A 17942-nucleotide genomic window follows, 5' to 3' on the forward strand; every position below is an offset into this window, starting at 1 on the left:
TCCATGGCTAAGAGGATTATTCAGTTGATTTGTGGGTAGGAGGCGGGAAACTCGGGTACCAAGTGTGGAGGCTCTTGGTTTGTTTTGTTTTGTTTTTTGTTTGAGACAGGGTCTCACTCTGTTGCCCAGGCTGAAGTGCAGTGGCACGATCTCAGCTCACTGCAGGCTCCGCCTCCCAGGTCCAAGCGATTCTCCTGCCTCAGCCTCCAGAGCAGCTGGGATTACAGGCATCTGCCACCACGCCTGGCTAATTTTTGTGTTTTTTGGTAGAGATTTCAGGAAATCCTAGATATCAGTAAGAAAAAGACCAAATTCCAAGGAAAAATACACAAAAAGTATAAATGAACAATCTGTCAATAAGCAAGGATAATAAAGAAAGCTCTGGAAATTAAGAGCAATGAGAGGAACAATCTGTGAATTGTTCATTTATACTTTTTGTGTATTTTTCTTCGTTAATGAAGGTTAACAAAGAAAAGTTAATATATATGGTTATTACACATATAAGAGGTTACCCAGTCTCAGCCTATTAGAGAAATGCAAATTAATACTATAATGGGATTCCATTTTTCAACTGTAATTAAACTATCAAAATTCTGTAAGTTTAATGACCCTGTGGGCAAAAAAGTACAGTCAAGCTGGTGAGAGAATAAATTAGTATAACCAGTATGGAGGACAATTTGTTAATGTCTACTTAAAACACAAATATACTCCTTGAGAAAGTAAAATATAATGACTAAGAGTATGGACTCTGGAGCCAGGTTGGTTGGCACTGCCACCTGCTAGCTGTCTGACCCTCTGCAAGTTACTAAACCTCTCTGTGCCTCAGTTTCCTCACCTTTAAAGTGAGGACAATAATAGGACTTTCCTCATAGGCTTATTAAGAAGATTAAATAAATGAGTTAGGCTGCACACAGTCACTCATGCCTGTAAACCCAGCACTTTGGGAGGCCAAAGCGGGCAGATCATTTGAGGTCGGGAGTTTGTGACCAGCCTGACCAACATCGTGAAACCCGTCTACACTAAAAATACAAAAATTAGCCGAGCATGGTGATGTGTGCCTGTAATCCCAGCTACTTGGGAGGCCGAGGCAGGAGAATCGCTTGAACCCGGAAGGCAGAGGTTGCAGTGAGCCGAGATTGCGCCACTGCACTCCAGACTGGGTGACAGAGCAAGACTCCGTCTCAAATAAATAAATAAATAAATAAAATAAAACAAACAAATAAATAAATGTATAGAGAGTGCTAAGATCAGTGACAGGCCCATAGCAAATATATAGGTATACATGTAAGTATAAAAGTGTTCGAAATTATTATTTTTATTTGACCCAACACATTTTGCTCCAGGAATTTATCCTAGATATTTGTGTGCAATTTTGAAATCACATCTGTACAAAATTGTTCATTTCAGCCTTATTTGTAATAGCAAAAGATTGGAAACCACCCCAATATCTGTCATTTGGGGAGTAAATAAGTTATGGTACATCCATACAGTAGAGTACACAGCAGCTGTTAAAAAAAAAATAAGGACACTCTCCATGAACTATAAGGGATAACTTACCAGGATTTCTTATTAAGAAAGAAATTCAAGGTGCAGTATGTGAAAAGTGGAGAGGGGCCAGGCGTGGTGGCTCATGCCTGTAATCCCAGCACTTTGGGAGGCCGAGGTAGGAGGATCACTTGAGGTCAGCAGTTTGAGACCAGCCTGACCAACATGGTGAAACACTGTCTCTACTAAAACATACAACAATTAGCCAGGTGTCATGGTGGGTGCCTGTAATCCCAGCTACTCAGGAGGCCCATGAGAATTGCCTGAGCTCAGGAAGCAGGGTTGCCCGTGAGCCGAGATGGCAGCACTGCACTGCAGCCTGGGCAACAGAGTGAGACTCTTGTCTCCAAAAAAAACAAAAACAAAAAAATACAGAGGAATAAAAATATATATTACATTTGCATGGCATGCATAAGAAATTGTGGAAGGCTACAAAAGTAGTTAATTGTAAGGGGTGGAGGGGAAATGGGCGGGAGCACAATTTTTTACTGTGTACCTTTTCAAATCTATTCATTTTGAACCATGCTTATGTATTACCTTTTAAAAATTAAAATGGAAAATCGCAACAAAAATAGGAGGAGACATTTATAATATAAATTTTGCAGTAACCCATATAATTTCACACCCCCGATTGCTCACCCTCCTAAATTGCATTTTATGCTTGTAATTAATGCTTAGGGTAGAACTGTTGATTTTTAAAGTCAATTGTTCTGCAATCTTTTGCCATTTTGCATAGATCTGCTGATTGTACATTAAAATACATTGGAAAAATCACCTTTGAATACATGACAAAATCTTCATCACATGATGTGTGAAGCGAGGAACCGATATAAAAACCAACACACACTAGAGGGCACCTAAGTATCACGGTCAGGCAGGAACTTCGCTGGGGAATAATCAGTTCTTACTTTTATTCATGATTTGTTCACTAGCCTAAAGTATTTGTCCGAAACTCATTCCACTTTGAGTCCATTTGTAATCCACGGTGAAAGAAAACTGTGTTTTGAAAAATGAACTACCTTTCTATCTTGATTCTAATGTTACTTTAAAGACTGATGAAGATGAAATTTAGTATGGGTTTAGAAAAGAGTTAGAAATGCTTTATACGTGTTATTCAACTCTTTTCTTGTAATTTCTTGGAAAGAAATTAGACATCATTTACAAATGTGATATGGTTATTGAATGGCCTATAGTCAAGATAATATAAAGTCACAAACAATTCACAGTCCTACCTTCGATGAACACATCTTTGTGGCTATTGCTGAGACAGCAGGTCAGTCAGCCAACAGATATTTATTGAGCACCAAATATGTATTAAATATTAGGTACTCTTCTCAATGCTGGGATATTAACAGAAAACAAGACAGGCAGAGCTCCTATCTTGAAGGACTTTATATTCCAGTCATACGGCAAAGATTAGAACCATGTAACAAAATAATTTCAGATACTGATAATACCTCAAAAGAGATTGAATAAACTGTATTTAAGAAAGTAATGTGGCTCACACCTGTAATCCTAGCACTTTGGGAGGCCGAGGCAGGCAGATCACCTGAGGTCAGGAGTTCAAGACCAGCCTGACCAACATGGAGAAACCCCATCTCTACTAAAAATACAAAATTAGCCAAGCGTGGTGATGCATGGCTGTAATCCCGGTTACTCAGGAGGCTGAGGCAGGAGATTCACTTGAACCCGGGAGGCAGAGGTTGTGGTGAGCCGAGATTTCACCATTGCACTCCAGCCTGGGCAAGAAGAGCAAAACTCCATCTCAAAAAAAAAAAAAAAAGTAACGAAAGGGAATAAAGTCCTTTATTTAATAAAGTGATGACTTTAATAAATAAACTGAGGATCAGGTGCAGTGGCTCACGCCTGTAATCCCAGCACTTTGGGAGGCTGGGGTGGGCAGATCACCTGAGGTCAGGAGTTGGAGACCAGCCTGGCCAACATGGTGAAACCCCGTCTGTACTAAAAATACAAAACTTACCTGGGCCTCATGGTGTGCACCTGTAATCCCACCTACTCAGGAGGCTGAGGCAGGAGAATTGCTTGAACCTGGGAGGTGGAGGTTGCAGTGAGCCGAGGTCTTGCGACTGCACTCCAGCCTGGGTGACAGAGTGAGACTCCATATAAAAAAAAAAAAAAAAGTAAACTGGGATGTCTAGCCAGGTGCTTGGGGAAGGTCTCTCTGAGGACATATCATTCAAGTGGAGGTGTGAATGGATGAGAAGGAGAAAAGTATGCAAGATCTAGAGGAAGAGCTTTGATTGGCCCCATCCTTGGTAGCAGCGTTTTTGCTAGGGAACAACGAAATATTGTGGGAGAAAAACTAAAACCAAAACAAAATACTGATTTAAGAGTCAATCTTGGATTCAATCCTGGCTCTTCAGCATAGCCCATATCAGCTCAACCTCATCTCCACCAAAAAAATGCAAAAGTTAGCTGGCCACAATGGGGTATGCCTGTATTCCCAGCTACTCCAGAGGCTGAGACAGAAGGATCGCTTGAGCTGGGAGGGCAAGGCTGCAGTGAGTGGATCTCACCACTGCACTCCATCCTGGATAACAGAGTAAGACCCTGTCTCAAAAAAAGGAGAAAAGAATTAAAATTAAGAATAAATAAAAATAAATCTCCCCTCACCTTCCTCATCTATATATGGAGGAAGCAAACAAGGAATATATGATATGCTTTGGAGGGCTATTTGAAGAATGTATACCAAGCTACCGACTCGGGGCAGACACTCATTACCACTAGGCACTCCTTACACCACAGGAGAAGATGCCACTCAGGGAAGAGGCCCTTCCGACCAGCTTTCTCCTTTTTTAAGGCTACATTGCCTCAAAATGAAAGAGATATAACTTCAGACAGAGTAAGAACAAAGTGCAGGCAAAACAATAATGTCCACATGCCCTAGGAGGCCATTCGATGGTAAGACTCTCAAAAGACTGCCTACCTAGGCGGCCTATCCAGGCACACCGCACACTCACCATGCTATCTCTTGAGGGTCCCCCGTCAGTCAAACACTGTCCTAGGGATTACAGAACCCTACAATCTTGTATGCAACTAGTTGACAGTATTTAACAGTTGCATGTGGTCTCAGATACTGTTTCAAATATTTACACTTTACAATAAGGAATTTATTAATAACCCTGGATCATATATTTGGTACTTTAGTTTTGAAGGACAATTTCATAGGGCAATTCTTTCAACATTGCTTAATGTGACACCGTGTTACCTTCAAGATAAAATTCAAACTCTCAGAGTGGTACGAAAGGCCCCTCCTGACCTGGCTCCTTTCTGCTCCTGTAGCCTCATCTTGCATCACTCCCTACTTGTGTCTCACGCCTGGCCATACTCCAGGAACTTACGGAGCCCAGACCCAGCATTTCCTTTAGCCCCTTCTTTGTTCATGCTGATGGGCTACTCTTGCCTTGGCTTGTTTGCTTAGGAAAACCTTATTCTCCTTTTGAGATTCAGCTCATATGTCTCTGCCTTTGTAAAGGCTCTTTGAAGATCCTCCTTCCATCACATCCCTCATTCCTGAACATCTCCTGCAGAACCCATAACTCCGCAGTGCTCTGTCTTCATCATGTACAGATGACTGCTTCTTAAGATCATGGGCTTGTTCATCTTTGAATTCCCAGATCCTGGCGTACAGCAAGCACTAGCTAAATATTTGATGAAGAAATGTAAGTTTTAAATAGTTTTTCTTTGGTACAAAATTTCATTGTTTTCCAAATGAAAAAAGAAAAAAAAAAGCAGAGGTGGGGATTAACAAGAACTTGTGCAGTTAAACACCAGAATTTGAAGTCAAAAGACCTGATTTGAGTCCCATTTGGAGCCATGGCAAATCACAAACTCTTATTGAGTCTTATTCTTCCTCATTAAAATTACAAACGTTTGCCTTATACCACAGACTCAGGAGTGTTGAGATAATCAAATGAGATATGCTATGTGAAAGCTTTTTATAATCTTACAGCCCTATATAAATATAAGTTATATTTATTATTGAATGTTTGGTTTAAATTTACAGTCAGTCTCCTAATGTGGAAGGTTACCACCTAAAGGATATATTGCTCTTTCTCATAGTTTTAAATTTAGTGAAACTTTTGGTTGTTTATAAGATTAAGCTTTACCTTTATTTAAGTTATGGTCATCTTTTTGTAATTATATTTGGTTAGAAACATAGAATTCTTTTCTTATAGGATTCTTCCAGGTTGGTGGTATTTTGAGTCCCACCTATCCTATTATACTTATAAAAATTATTCTTCTACAGAATAGGAACTCTACAGATGTTCATCGATTGATAAATTTTCTTATTTTGCCTTCTGCTATTACTACAAGAGCACTTACTTATGACAGCATAATTTCAATTGAACTTTATGATTTTTTTCAATACAAGCCATTTTTAAGGCCTCTTTCTTGTGTGCACTGTTCAGCACTTGGCTGCTTAAACTACCAATTTGTATGATCTATAGAGTGACACTTCATTAATTTGGCATTATTGAAGAGGGATCCATAAGAAAGAAAATTTCCGGCCAGGCGCGGTGGCTCACGCCTGTAATCCCAGCACTTCAGGAGGCCGAGGCGGGTGGATCATGAGGTCAGGAGATCGAGACCATACTGGCTAACGCAGTGAAACCCCGTCTCTACTAAATATACAAAAAATTAGCCGGGCGAGGTGGCGGGCGCTTGTAGTCCCAGCTACTCGGGAGGCTGAGGCAGGAGAATGGCGTGAACCTGGGAGGCGGAGCTTGCAGTGAGCCGAGATCGCGCCAGTGCACTCCAGCCTGGGCGACAGAGTGAGACTCCGTCTCAAAAGGAAAAAATAAAATAAAATTTAAAAATCCACAAAACTAAACCATGCCCCTTTGAAAACCAGAAATTTAACATAAATTTCTATCATTTTCATCATTTTTAAGGATAGTTTTCAAAATGTACCTAGCGTACCTAATAATTCTATGCTTCCTTACACGGGTCATATTGCACCATTCTGTAGCAAAGTAAGAAGCTATGGCAATGTGATCGCTTCTTTGCCTCTTTGTTGAATGACCCAGACTGCTATGAGTCTGCGGTAATTTTCTGCTGCTGTCTGTATCTGCTCTTAAGGAGCTTATGGCCGAATTGGAAGCAGACATGTAAACAGTCAATGCCAAGTGAAAATTGCTGTGTTAGTATCAGATAAGGTCCCAAAGAACCTGGAAGAAAAGGTGCCTGACTGTCCAGGGAAGTCAGAGAGGGCTTCACACAAAAGGCAATCATGGAACTGATTCTTTAAAACGAAGAAGGGTATTGTTTTATTTGTATTTTTGTTTGTGTTTCTTGAGACAGGGTCTCGCTGTGTCACCCAGGCTGGAGTGCAGTGGCACGATCTCGGCTCACTGTTGGCAACCTCTGCCTCCCGGGTTCAAGGGATTCTCCGGCCTCAGCCTCCCAAGTAGCTGGGATTACAGGTTCCTGCCACCACGCCTGGCTCATTTTTGTAGTTTTAGTAGAGCCCGGGGTTTCACCATGTTGGCCTGGCTGGTCTTGAACTCTTGACCTCAAGTGATCCACCCACCTCAGCCTCCCAAGTGCTGGGATTACAGGCATGAGCCAGCCCTAAAAAGTAGAAGTTAACAGGTGGAAGTGGGTAGTAAGGGCACTGCAGGCAAAGGGGGCAGGGTCAATGGCATGAAGTTGTGAAAGAACACTGTTTCAGTAGAAAGCTGTCAGTACAGAAGAAACCTCCATACTGCTGGTCAGGAACTGATAGTTTGTCAATTAAATCAAAGTTTTCACAGAGGTAAAAGGTAGAATGATAGTTACCAGAGGCTGGGAAGGGTCTCAGGGGTAGGGAAGATGAAGAGAGGTTGATGAATTGGTGCAAACATACAATTAGATAGAACAAATAAATTCCAATGTTCCATAACAAAGTTAGGGTGACTGGAGTTAGTAAAAATGTGTTGTATATTTCAAAGTAGCTAGCAGAGAGCATTTGAGATGTTCCCGACACCAAGAAATGGTAAATACTGGAGGTGATGAATACCCCAAATATCTTGTTCATTACACATTCTGTATATGTAACAAAATATCACATATACCCCATAAATATGTACAAACATTATATATTAATAAAATTGTTTTTAAATTGGTTAAAGCAGATATGAAAAATGATAACTATATACCATAAGTACTTGAGTTTCACTTAAACTATATAAATATACACTGATTCACCAGTTTGTTTTTTTTTTTTACCGAGGGGCCAAGGTCTTTTCTACCAGTGCAGATTCTACTAACTGGAGTGTCATTGTTTCTCTTGCATCAGTTTGAGAGCATCTATGATTTGCAGTTTTGATTTCTTGAGAGCAGAGTACAAACTTAAAAAACCTTAAGAAACAATTTAAGAACATAATTTCTAGGGGTGTGTGTGTTTTTTTTTTTTTGCTTTTTGTTTTTTGTTTTTTTTTTTTTGGTTTTTGAGATGTAGTCTCCCTCTGTCAACCAGGCTGGAGTGCAGTAGCACGATCTTGGCTCACTACAGCCTCCGCCTCCCGGGTTCAAGTAATTCTCATGCCTCAGCCACTGAATAGCTGGGATTACAGGCACCTGCCACGATGCCCAGCTAATTTTTGTATTTTTAGTAGTGACAGGGTTTCGCCCAGCTGCTCTCAAACTCCTGGCCTCAAGGGATGCTCCCACCTCAGCCTCCCAAAGAGCTGAGATTACAGGCGTGAGCTACTGCACCTGGCCATAATCGCTAGGTTTTTGTGGTGAATGTTTCCCCTAATTTTTTACAGTTCCCCCCGCCCGCCCCCAACATGTTATTTTGCCATTTGCTTTTATTGGGTCATTCTAAATCATTTAACTAAGTTTTCATGAATATAACGCCTCTCTATTCATGCTCAGATTTCTTCAGATTATCTAATCTTTACATAAATTTCATAATTTTAACAACAGGTACAGTAGGAATAAACAGGTTTGGGAACAAATGGAAAAGACTCTTGGTAAACATACAACTCAACAAGTGGAAGTAGAAGTACCAAGGTGTACTAGAGAGAGCCTAGCAGCCGTAAGCATTTAGCTATGGCCTCAGGATATCTTCAAGACTAGAAAATGTCACTTCATCCAGTGAGTTAGTTAAGGAGAAGGTGGATAGTGCTGTAGTTGTATGTGGCTAGATTGTGAGGATGAGAATATGGATATTTAGATTAGAGAAATTGTCAGACGTCTTTCATGCAGGCCCTATATGTCATTTTAAAGCAGAAGCTCTCATATTGTGTTCCTCGGACCAGGAGCATCAGCATCACTTGGGAACTTAATACAAGTGGAGATTTTTGGGCCCCATCCCAAATCCTGAGTCAGAAACTCTGGGGTGAGGTCCAGCAATCTGTGTTTTAACAAGCCTTCCAAGTGATTTTGATACATGCTGAAATTTTAAAACCACTGTGCTAAAATGTTAGGCCTTTCCTCTCAGTCGTATGAATTCACTGAAGAATTTTAGTAATGGAGCAATGTCAGTGCAATGTGTGAGCTTTGTAAATTTTTTTTTTTTAATCTCTAATGTGTCCATTCAGAGGTCACCCTTACATATTCTCAGTTTGTTAGGGAGAGTTCAGATTGCTGGATAATCAACCTTTCTCTAAGTTATATGAGCTATTCCTAAAAATCTCTTTCACATTCTTGAAAAAGGCCATTATTCATTTAGTATATATTTATTTATTTTATTTTACATATTTACTTATTTTGGAGGCACAGTCTCACTCTGTCACCCAGGTTGGAATACAGTGGCGCCATCTCAGCTCACTGCAACCTCTGCCTCCTGGGTCCAAATGACTCTCATGCCTCTGTCTCCCAAGTAGCTGGGATTACAGGCATGAGACACCTACACCCAGCTAATTTTTGTATTTTTAGTAGAGACAAGGTTTTGCCATATTGGCCAGGCTGATCTCAAACTCCTGGTTTCAAGTGAGCCGCCTGCCTCAGCCTCCCAAAGTGCTGGGATTACAGGTGTGAGCCACTGCGTCCAGCCTAGCATATATTTATTAAGAGATGATTATGTGTCAGACATTGTCATAGGTGCTTGGGATACATCCCTGAACAAAAACAGACAAAAATCCCAGGCCTCCTGAGGTAGGAGATGGACAACAGACAAAACAGATAAATTAGTGCATTGGTGCATGATAAGTTCTATATTTTAAGGAGGTAAAGACAGATATAAAGCTGGGCAGAACTGCTAAGGATGGCTGAGGTGGTGGGAAATCACAACTTTAAATGGACTATGAGGCAGAGTCTCCCTGAGAAAGATATGGAGGAGGTGAGAGGGCCCGCCATACGAATATTTGAAGAAGGTTTCTGGAAGAGGGAGTAGCAAATGCAAATTTCAGGGACTGAAGCTGGGAACAAGGGAGAGTGGAATGGAAGATAAAGTTCTAGTTTCCACCTTATTTTGTCAACAGCTGGCTACCTGACTTTAAAATAAACCACACATCCTACCAGATAAACAAGTAGATTATGTGTATTCTGATATAAATGCAAGTTCAGTGAGCAACCCAGATTGATCTTTTCATGTCGTTGTATTTATTGACCATCTAGATGCCAGGCACATTCAGAGCATAGCACAGATGAGTAGTATCCCTAGAGCCATACAGCAAGACAGCCCTGCACATGGTCCCTCCTTTTTCCTGCCTGACTGGAATTTACAGTGCAGAGGGAGAAAAAAAAAAACAATTACCAGGGTGATACTTGTTACAAAAGAAAAGTACAGAGTACTAAGGCCATCAGCTCAGATGCAACTATTGTAGCTGCCTCTGGGGTGGCAGGGAAGGCTTTCTGGGAAAAGTTACATTTCAGCCAAGGCTGAACAGTGGATGGGATGGGTCAGAATAAGTGAAGTGGGCCGGGCGCAGTGGGTCACGCCTGTAATCCCAGTACTTTGGGAGGCTCAGGTGGTGGATCACTTGAGGTGAGGAGTTCAGGACCAGCGTGGCTAACGTGGTGAAACCCCATCTCTACTAAAATTACAAAAATTAGCCGGCATGGTGGTGCACGCCTGTAATCCCAGCTACTTGGGAGACTGAGGCAGGAGAATCACTTGAACCTGAGAGGCAGAGGTTGTAGTGAGTCAAGATTATGCCACTGCATTCCAGCCTGGGCAACAAAGAAAGACTCTGTCTCAAAAAAAAAAAAAAAAAAGAGTAAGTGAAGTGAAGGGGCAAAGAAATTCCCTAAATAACTGAATTTCCAGGCAAAGAATGGCCTATGCAAAGACCCAGAGACAATAGTGCCCCGGCGCATCAGCAAAGCTGAAAGGTACAGCAGGAAGAGAGCAAGGGGTCACGGCTGAAGAAGTAGACAGGAACCCGAGGCCACAGGGCCTTGTAAGTCTTTGAAGACTGAGGGTAATGGAAAGCTATTGAAGGGTTTTTAAGTAGGCGACTGACCATTAGCTTGGGGCTTTTTAAAGTTCAAGTATCTGATGCTGAAAATGAATGTAGAAAAAAATATATTCAGAGGTTTCATGGCCAGGCATGGTGGCTCACGCCTATAATCCCAGCACTTTGGGAGGCTGAGGTGGGCGGATCACCTGAGGTCAGGAGTTCAAGACCAGTCTGGCTAACATGGTGAAACCCCGTCTATACTAAAAATATGAAAAAAAAAAAAAAAAAAAAAAGGGTTTCAGAGTCATCCAGTTCTCACTGAACATGTGCATGCTAAATACATTATGAGGCAATCTATAGGAATGGAGACTATGGCCAACAGCAGAGCCAAAATATTTCATGTCCTTTGCCTCTAAACAGCTGAATAATACGAACCTTTGGATCATTGAAATGGCTGTGCTAGATATCAGGGTTGCAGCCTCACAATGGCAGACTGGCAGACAATTTCTATCATTGTGTCTCCGCCTCTTTTGCTTGCTGTGTATAAACACAGGTGGCAGCAGTGCTGCCGTGAGCAGGTGTGAATTGACACACAGAAAGGTATATTAGAAATAGGGTAGAGAAATAAATACTTCAGCTCACTCCTTAGCCAAGCTAATCGAGAAATGCTCACTGAATCCAGTATTATGCCTGGAAGCAGGGAATTGAATAATAGGTGTTGGAATGATGGTAAGCTAACACTACTTAAAAAATCAACTCTATTTAATTTGGATATGTGCTAGTTGTCAATACTGTCAAAGAATGAGAGTAACAAAGAACCCAATAAATTAATGTGGGCCCCCCCACAACATCTGAACATAAGGTCAGTGGTAAAAACAATATAAAGGAAAAAAGGCAAAACCTCCAGTGATTGCAGAACTTAATGGTAACGTCCTTATTTAAACATGTTTCAGTGTGTCTTTACGCAGATTCGACTCACATACAGCTCTTGGTAAAGCATCAACTTTTTTTGTAGTGCTGTCTGATTCTCTAAGAACCTGATGAGTTTCTTTGAGCAAGAAGTAGCAGCCCAATCTAGCTCAGCTGTACTCAATCTGAGTTGCTTTCCTACCTACAAACCCTCACTTCAAAGCAAGGAACATAATGTACAATTTTTTAATGGCTCTAGACCCAGGCACTCAGCCGCTCTGCTCTGCGCCTTACCTCAGTGTAAACACCTCATCAAGATTGCCTGCGCTTCAACAATAGCAGCCAAATGCAATTCGAGAACCACAAGCCTTTGAAGTCCTCCCTGCAAAGGCCGGTTTTCTAGTCTGGGATAATGACAAGCCATGATTGCTGTCTTTGTTGTATCTTTTCAGTAGAGAAGCAATTATAGGCCCCAATTTAACAGAATAGACATTACACAGCTTATGATGCTCAAAATGCAATTTCATTTGATCATTTTCTCGATTTGATTGGTATTAATAGAATGGTTCACAAAAAAAAAAAAAAAAATAGCTGGCAGAGGTTGTGTCCCATTCCACTTTGAAAGAGATAATGTAAAAGTATGCTTTACTTGCCCAGGGATCTCACTGGGGTGATTCAGCCGCTGTGTTCTACCAAAACAGCCTGTGGAGGGAAATATTGTTTATCCTACATTTTCTGGAAGAGGAAGCGTGGGACACTGTATTTTTCATTTGTAAACTTTTCACCAGTGCTATATAAGAGATTCCATCATTGTCAATCAAACAGTATCAACAGTAATAACCTGAATTAACTAAACTAAGTCCCCTTATTTCTTAGACACTTAGCTTGGTCAGGGAATCAGCATCCTCATGGCAGATCTATGAAAGAGTTCAACTTCCTTTTTTCCCAGGCTCCAGACGACAGTTTCTCTGAGTCATCCCCACTTTGAGTTTTGAAAAGGATGATTTCCTTGCCTGTTAAGTCAGCTTAGTTAGGTTTTTTACTCTTGACCTTCATTTCTCCTCCAAGATAGAGTCGATTTTTCTTTTAAATGAGTCATGTTTCTGTTGAACATCATGGTCACATGGGATTGAAACCTTTGCCATAACGTTGAGAAAAGTTGTGAAATCTAATACTTTTATAATGATCTAGTGTTTCATCTTGAACTAGCACTGTGAGAGGGACTGAGATAGAAATATGATAAATAGCCGGCTTTGGTGGCTCACACCTATAATCCCAGCACTTTAGGAGGCAGGCCGATCATTTGAGTCCATTAGTCTGAGATCAACTTGGGCAACATGGTGAAACCCTGTCTCTACTAAAAATACAAAAATTAGGTGGGCGTGGTGGCACATGCCTGTAGTCCAAGCAGCTTGGAAGGCTGAGGCAGAGGAATCGCTTGAGCCCAGGAGGCGGAGGTTGTAAGCCAAGATTGTGCCACTGCACTCCAGCCTGGACCACAGAGCAAGATCTGGGGGAAAAAGAAAGAAAGAAAGAGAGAGAGAGAGAAAGAAGAGAAATAGCTCATTTATAGTTCTAAGCTTTTCATTTCAGCACCAGTTTAACTTTTTCATGATGTGAAGTTTTCCATTTGCCATGTAGGTTAATCATTCAAAACCTGGTGATTAGTTCCATTTGTAATCAGAATTCCATGATCAAATAGTCTGTTTTTGTTTCGTGTTTTAGGAATGAAAATTCAAGCACAAAAATGTTAAAAAGTTTTTACATTTTCCCCACTTTCAATTAACCTTAAGTATTCAAACGTTCACACTGTCTATCTGGCCTATCTCTCTCTATATATAAGTACAGTAATTGTGATAGTTACTTTAGCAAAGTTAATAGAGACAGCTCCGGGAGAAGTAAGGTTACACCTGAAATAAAAGAAACAACATGTTGTGTTTTGTACAGGGAAGCCACACTGAGTGGTCAGGAATGAGGGTGTCTTCGTTGTCAAATATTTACTTATCACTTAATATTTAACAAATATTTTACCTCTTTCTGTATTGAATACAAGTCTGAAGTCAAAGTAAACAGCAGACAGAAGATCTGAACACAAACAGGACAGATCCCAAAACCCAAGTTCTTTCTAGTCATACACCTTGCTGCTTCTCCACTACACAGCCCGCCAGAGGAAATGTAACAAAATGCATGTAAAGTCCTAAATCTAAATTTTAAAACTAATTACATCAGTTCTGAGGGGAGAGACTTAACAGCATTTCTAGGCAGTGGAACAGAGAGTGGGCAGAGGAGGCTGACCTGAGTACTGCCACACAGGGGAATGAGACAGTCGGTCCTCTAAATAAGAGCAGGCTCACAGGAGACCAGGGTCAGCTTCTACCCGCGCAGAACTGTTGTCTGAAGAAGGGGTTAGTCTGGTCTGTGTTATTCCAGAGGGCCAGAGGCATAGAAAATACAGAGACATATATCTGCGCATATAAGGAAGAGCTTTGTGGCATTCAGGTTGCGCTCAATTAGGGAGCAATATGTTCATCACGCATGAAACAGATTTCTTTTCTCCTCCTCAACCCATAGAAGATCTTTAAACATACTAATACTGACAAACAGGTAAGTCTTGCCAGGACATGGGGCATGAATTTAGGCAGACAGTGAGTAAACATCTACCAGGGATGGTGTGGATGTACTGGAGAACTGGATTATCTCCGGAATCTTTTCCAGCATTAAGATTGCATAGCTTTGGCCCGGCGCGGTGGCTCAAGCCTGTAATCCCAGCACTTTGGGAGGCCGAGACGGGCGGATCACGAGGTCAGGAGATCGAGACCATCCTGGCCAAAATGATGAAACCCCGTCTCTACTAAAGAAATACAAAACCTAGCCGGGCGAGGTGGCGGGCGCCTATAGTCCCAGCTACTCGGGAGGCTGAGGCAGGAGAATGGCGTGAACCCGGGAGGCGGAGCTTGCAGTGAGCTGAGATCCGGCCACTGCACTCCAGCCTGGGCGACAGAGCGAGACTCCGTCTCAAAAAAAAAAAAAAGATTGCACAGCTTTAAGTTTGCTTCCTGCAGCACATCCTGAGGGCTAGAATGTCACATAGCACAGACACTATTTTCTTGATTTAAAACAGGTAACTAATGGAGGCAATGAAGGGCCCTTAAATAACTTAGGGACCTAATCCTGTGTAGCTGCCTTCATTCATGTTTCCCAAACCTGGATGCAGATTAGACCCACCTGGGGAGCTTTTTAATATTTATTTATTTATTTGTTTGTTTGTTTATTTATTTAGAGACAGAGGCTCACTCTGTCGCCCAGGCTGGAGTGCAGTGGCATGAGCTCAGCTCATAGCAACCTCCACCTCCCAGGTTTAAGCAATTCTCTGCCTCAGCCTCCCGAGTAGCTGGGATTACAGGCACTGGCCCCCACGCCTGGCTAATTTTTGTGTTTTTAGTAGAGATGGAGATTTCACCATCTTGGTCAGGCTGGTCTTGAACTCCTGCCCTCGTGATCCACCTGCCTCAGCCTCCCAAAGTGCTTTGATTATAGACATGAGCCACCGCGTCTGGACTTTAAAATTTTTTTTAAATAGTAGATAGGGAACTCTTAAAATATATTGATATCTGGGGCCACTCCCAGAGCTTATGATTTAATGGGTTTGAGGTGGGATCAGGGCATTAGTATTTTTTTTTAATTTCCTCGGTTTTTCTAATATCTAACTAAAGGTGAGAACCACCAACTTTACATTATTCAAATTCTCTGAGTACCAAAACTACTAATCATGCAGGTCTAGGATATTTCTAATAAGCGAGTTAGCAACACTGTTGCATGTGCAGGCTCCAGAGAAAGACCACCCAGCTCTTCTACTTACTAGCTGTTGATCCTGGGCAAATTACTTAACCTCTCCGTACCTTTGTTTCCTCATTTGCAAAAAGGGAGTAATAACATATGCATACCTAATAAGGTGGTTGTGAGGATTACCTGAGAACGTTGTGTGCTAAGGGCCTAGGACAGATGCTGGCACACCACGAGCATTCCACGTGTAAAAACATTGTTATTTCTGTTGTCGTCATCATCTCAGCGTGTAGTGTTATTTCATGGTGTTTCTATTGGCATGATCAAACGTTACTTGCTGCATCCAGTTCAGATAACTGTTCTAAAATTGGGTCTCCTGAGTATGTATTGAGCATGTAAAGTAAGTAATAGTTTGACCTTAAGGCACCAGTTTTCTCTTCGTGTCTGCAAGATAAAACATTGTTTATTCCCATTTTCCTTGGGAACAGTCAGGTCCCTGATGAATCCTTGAAATTAACTGAAAATAAAACCTAGCCCAGCAGGACCATTTTCTAGAGTGCACTGACTTGAGTCCCATGGCTCTAAGACTAAAATGAATCCAGTTAACATGCTGTATGTGTTTTACCTACCTAGATCTCCTACCCCGTCAGAGTAACAGACAAGACGTCTATTCAGAATGCCAAGGAAATTGAAAATGCTGCCATCGATCCTGAAGACAAATGGCATCAAAGAGCACAACAGCTAAAGGTTACCTGCTAGATTGCATTTTAAGTGTGTTTGAAGCAATACTGCTGAATATAAGTAATGATCGTGACTGAGTTCTTATCACTTAAGGGTTTATTTTTATGCTTGAGAATAATTACCCACTTTCCTACGGGTAAGACCGGCTTCTGCTCAGAGGAGCCATTGCCTGCTCAGCCAGCCAACCCTACCTGTTTTTCCAAGGGTTCTGTTTGCTGGAAGAAAACAATCATTTCACACTTTCAACATACTGAGTTAGAATCCCACACAGAAGGAAGGCATGGAAAGACATGCAGGAAAAATCACAGTTCCAAAGAATTGTCCAATTCTGTGCTGCTCCCAAGTCTGATTCCTTTTGTAGTTGGCAGTTACTTATTATTCCTAGACAATGGGGACACTATGCCTGAAAACTGGATGGGAACTCCCAGAGCCTCACCAAACCCTCATTTTCAGAGTATAAAAACTTACCAACTGATCATTTAGCATGATGACATCCTTTTTGGCCATGGGTGTACTACTTTGAAATCATAAATGTGATTTCAGGAAGATTTTTCTGAAATTCCCCACACTGTTTTTCTAGAAGAAACAGAAAAAGGCCGGGCACAGTGGCTCACACCTGTAATCCCAGCACTTTGGGAGGCCAAGACGGGTGGATCACCTGAGGTCAGTCAGGAGTTCGAGACCAGCTTGGCCAACATGGTGAAACCCTATCTCTACTAAAAATACAAAGATTAGGCCAGGCCCGGTGGCTTATGCCTATAATCCTAGCACTTTAGGAGTCCAAGGTGGGTGAATCACAAGATCAGGAGTTCGAGACCAGCCTGGCCAATGTGGTGAAACCCCGACTCTACTAAAAATACAAAAATTAGCTGGGCGTGGTGGCACACACCTGTAGTTCCAGCTACTCAGGAGGCTGAGGCAGGAGAATTGCATGAACCTGGGAGGCGAAGGTTGCAGTGAGCCGAGGTCATGCCACTGCACTCCAGCCTGGGCAACAGAGCAAGACTCCATCTCAAAAAAAAAAAAAAAAAAGGAAAAGACAGAAAAAGCACTAGAAGCTCAGGTTTTTCTTGACCCGTGTATGTGGAGCCACCCTTGGACCAGGTTTTATCCCTGCCTAAGAAGAGATGAGTCCTTTGAAATTACTGAACCTGTAGAGCCTGTTGACATCAGTTAAAACTATGTACGGTGATAAACATAGTAAAAACATAATAATAAGTTTTATCCCAGTTTCAGAGAGGTTAGAAAGAAGGGACAGCCCGAATCATCTCTTTTCCTCCCCAGTGGCCTCCAGGCCGCTCTTAAGAGTTGCAAAAAAAGAAATAAAAATTCATTCACCCAGAGCTTCCTGAAAGTTGATGCCAGTGAGGCCACACCTAGAAGTTAAGATGATGGGGACTGAAGTGTCTCATGACTGTGGGATGTAGAGGACAGGATCCACTACCAGACCTGATAGAGAGCCAGGGGAGCTTGGTCAACAGGAACTGGGGACAAAGGAAATACCTTAAGGTTTGCCATGCATTATGGATAATGGGCTGGGTCACAAGAGATGAATTTCTGGGCCTCAACCTGCTATTTACTTGATGCATGACTGGGCAAATCTCAATTTTT

General features: G+C 41.8%; 1 protein-coding gene across 8 annotated transcripts in view; it reads left to right on the forward strand.

The window, feature by feature from the left end:
* The window catches only part of JHY (junctional cadherin complex regulator), a 72285-nt gene that overhangs the window by 25975 nt on the left and 28368 nt on the right, over positions 1–17942 (forward strand). For 7 of the 8 annotated variants that reach the window (XM_033204345.1, XM_033204340.1, XM_033204342.1 and 4 more), the window contains one exon: positions 16224–16337. The exons of the other annotated variant lie outside the window; for it this stretch is intronic. In XM_033204345.1, the coding sequence (XP_033060236.1) occupies positions 16224–16337 (114 nt within the window). The remainder of the gene's footprint in view (positions 1–16223; positions 16338–17942) is intronic. 8 annotated transcript variants of the gene reach the window in all.

This window comes from Trachypithecus francoisi, unplaced genomic scaffold (assembly GCF_009764315.1).
Source record: "Trachypithecus francoisi isolate TF-2019V2 unplaced genomic scaffold, Tfra_2.0 Lachesis_group8, whole genome shotgun sequence".
NCBI classification, from domain to species: Eukaryota; Metazoa; Chordata; class Mammalia; order Primates; family Cercopithecidae; genus Trachypithecus; species Trachypithecus francoisi.